At 48.3% G+C, this 3,124-nt stretch overlaps 1 protein-coding gene across 1 annotated transcript; it reads right to left on the bottom strand.

Annotated features, from left to right (window-relative positions):
- Positions 1 to 1,793: 1,793 nt before the first annotated feature.
- On the bottom strand, positions 1,794 to 2,873 carry LOC146182679 (kelch domain-containing protein 3-like). Its single transcript, XM_084609579.1, has one exon. It carries the CDS (start codon positions 2,871 to 2,873, stop codon positions 1,794 to 1,796), a length of 1,080 nt encoding a protein of 359 aa, XP_084465705.1.
- Positions 2,874 to 3,124: the final 251 nt, after the last annotated feature.

Here is a 3,124-nt window from a genome sequence, read left to right as displayed (position 1 = left end):
CAAGATGTGAGCGAATCTCGCCGCGCAGAACCAACGTTGCACAGAACCAACGCTCACATTCACCCCGTGGTCATCACTTCAAGCATATTCACGACGTAAATCGCAGCCGTCGATGACGCAAAAAACGCTACTGATGCAAAAACGCCAGGTCGTAGCTGGCCGATAGGGTGATTGTGAGCCGTCTGTAATTCAGCTCCTGCTGTCAATGACGCTGTGTGTGTAAAAGCGCAGATAGCGTAGCTGCAAGCGATGCCTGTCACCACAAGACGGAGAACGTGTTAAGACATATGAAGTGTACTTGGAATACGGTGCAGTGTTTGATAAGTCACTGAGTAGGCTACGTGCAAGTGGTTGGCGTTGCATTCTAACTCAGCACTTTCAAACTAAAAAGGCATCCTGGGATATTATGTGCACAAAGTGATTTGAGGCTTAATCGCAGTTCTGTCAGAACAAAAGGAGTTAAAACCGAGCATGAATAGCCTTCCGTATTCGGGTACCGGACTGTAAGAAACTGCTTTTGCGATAACTACTGTCCTCTTCAGGGGCAAACGTAGTTTACAATATAAAATATGTGTTATGGTTTGAGTCCTCTTAAAAAGCTTGATATTGGTGCTTGCAGGGCTTTGTTTTTTGTTTTTTGTAACTTCTGCACATAAATAAATAATCGCTTGCAAGTTAAGTGCAAAACGCTGGATGAGCAACCGAAAGAACGGATTGCGCCTTTGGGTGACCGCAGAATAAATCGGCTGCTTGGCTTGGTCCGGCTGGGTGTGCCTTCGATCATGCTGTTCGAATAGAAGTTCAAATTACGTCAGAATGAGAGCCATGCATTTGTTCATTAATGCAGCTCAAGAACATGACAGCCAATTTCAACACGGACCTGTAACTTGCCTTCCAAAAAAGCTGCGCGGTCAGTTGTTTCTTTACCCGGCAGCGCAACATACTTGGTCAGCTGCTTGTTTCGCGTCAGGTAAAGGTGTGCTTGCATTTTTGTAATTCATAATAGTGCTTTCTCTGTCATGTATGAATCGCAGGGGAGCACTAATGCTACGTTCCAGCTCAAAGAGCGTGGCCCATAGATGCTTCCTTGAGAGCGGTGTTTCTTCTCGATTTTATTTGTACAGTAGATTTCTTTTATAAACAGGAGGTGAACTCCTGAACTGCAGGATGCTTCGGAGGTACAATGCCCAGTTTCAACGAAAATGTTTTGCTTTGACTAACATGCTGTTGACTGCCTTCCATAGGACCCCATGTCCAAACACTAAGGGATTTTAATGGTAATCTCATACGAAGGTGACTGTTCGGTTTGTTATCCGAATAACATGGAAACGACTGGCCAAATTGTGTTTTGGGTGAAATTTTGAAGAATAAACCTACAGGTGGGTATGTGGAAGCAAGTTAAAAACTTGTGGCTTCCTGTAGTAACTAAGCGAATAAAATTTGTCGTCGAATAGCAAGCAGATCCATGGACGCCATCCAGACAGATGAGTCGCTGCGTCAAGAAAAGGATAACGGGTGCGACGGAGTGCAATAATCAGCCACGCCCTCAGAGATAAATTAGTAGCGAACCTTCCTAAAAAACATGTAGCCTGTTATTATGTGATTATTTGTTATGTTTACATCTATGCGGCGTAAATACAAACAAAACGTTAAAGCATTTTACGTGAAAATTGAGCGCCAAAGCAATTTTTTTTACATTAGAAAAAAACGTTTATTGCAAAGAAATGAATGCAAATAGCAGCTAGCACCACGCCACCCCATGGCTTCGTCGAAGGTGCTTCTTTGCTTCACGTTTAGCGACAGTCTTGTGGCGACGCAGAAAGCGAGGTGATATCGTTGATCATTTTTTTGATCAGGGATGGTAACTTTGTGGCATTTTTCCTTGCAGCGATGACTGCAAGTAGGCACTTGTTTTGCAGTGTCGGTTTCAATAAGCGCAAACCGTACAAATCTGCCACTGCCTCCTCCTGCTCGTGGCTGGCTGCCGGGCCAAAGCCACCGAAAATGAACACCATTTCATCTACAGTGAAGCAGCCATGCGCGTACCTGGGAGACGGGCCCGACCCGTATGGCTTCACTTCGATCCAGCAACACATCTCGGGGTTGTACTTATGGATGTCGGCAAAATAAGTGTTCCGTAGTGGGTCGTACCCTCCAAAAATGTACAGCTCTCCGTCGTGCACGAAGGCTGAATGCCCTTTCCGAGCTGCAGGGGGCACGCCTTGTACCTGCGGGCACTCCCAAGTCGAGGTTGTTGTTTCCAGATATTGCAGGGAGTTGTCGCAAACGAAACGAGAAGGGTGCGAAGGGTCTGCTCGGTAGCCGCCCCACAGGTATACTCGGGTTCCAATGAGAGATGCAGTGTGGTAGGAGCGGTCCTCAGGGGCCTCTCCCCTGATGGAGAGCAGATGCCAATGCATCGTATCCAGATCAAGGAAGTGCACTTCTGCAGAACGATAGAAGGAACCAAATATGTGCAACCGGTTGCCAACCACGCAAGCTGAGATGCCGTTAAACGATGTTGGCGACGCACCAAATACCGTCGGGCGGCTCCACGTCATGTTGCTAGTGTCCAAGCGATAAAGGATGGGGCGTGGTGCTGAACTGTGCGGGCTGCCCCACACGTATGCGCAGTTGCCGTATGCAACAATGGCGTGACGGATAATGTTCTTCGGCCCACCGCACGGAGACAATATCGTCGGCATGTTACTCCACTGGCACGACATGGGGTCGAAGATCAGGACGTCGACGGCGTACCTTAGGCGATGCGCCTCGTACGTGTGGTAACTGCAGAGCGAGTAGGCCCTGCCGTTGATGAAGACGGCACTATGATGATCCCCCTTCGGGCCGCCATTCAGCCGCGCCGTCCACATTCCGAAGGTGCTGCCAGGTGAACACGGTAGCGATGCCTGATCATTCGAGTGATGGTGATGGCGCTATGCTGCGCCTTTTAAGCAGCGAAATGGTCGGTCTCCGCGATGCAAGAGGACGCAATTCTTTCAAGGGTGATTACGTACGCCGGATATGTAAAGGAATTTTGTACTTTATGACGCGTACGTAGGGACAAAGTAATGCTGCTGCGCTCGTTGCAGGCTCAGAAGGCGTTATCAAACGCGTAGAACCG

The sequence above is a fragment of the Amblyomma maculatum genome, chromosome 7, assembly GCF_055883805.1.
Source record: "Amblyomma maculatum isolate TAMU_Amacu chromosome 7, ASM5588380v1, whole genome shotgun sequence".
Lineage (NCBI taxonomy): Eukaryota > Metazoa > Arthropoda > Arachnida > Ixodida > Ixodidae > Amblyomma > Amblyomma maculatum.
Note: the sequence above shows the minus strand (reverse complement) of the source record. Positions and strands in the feature narration are given on the sequence as shown.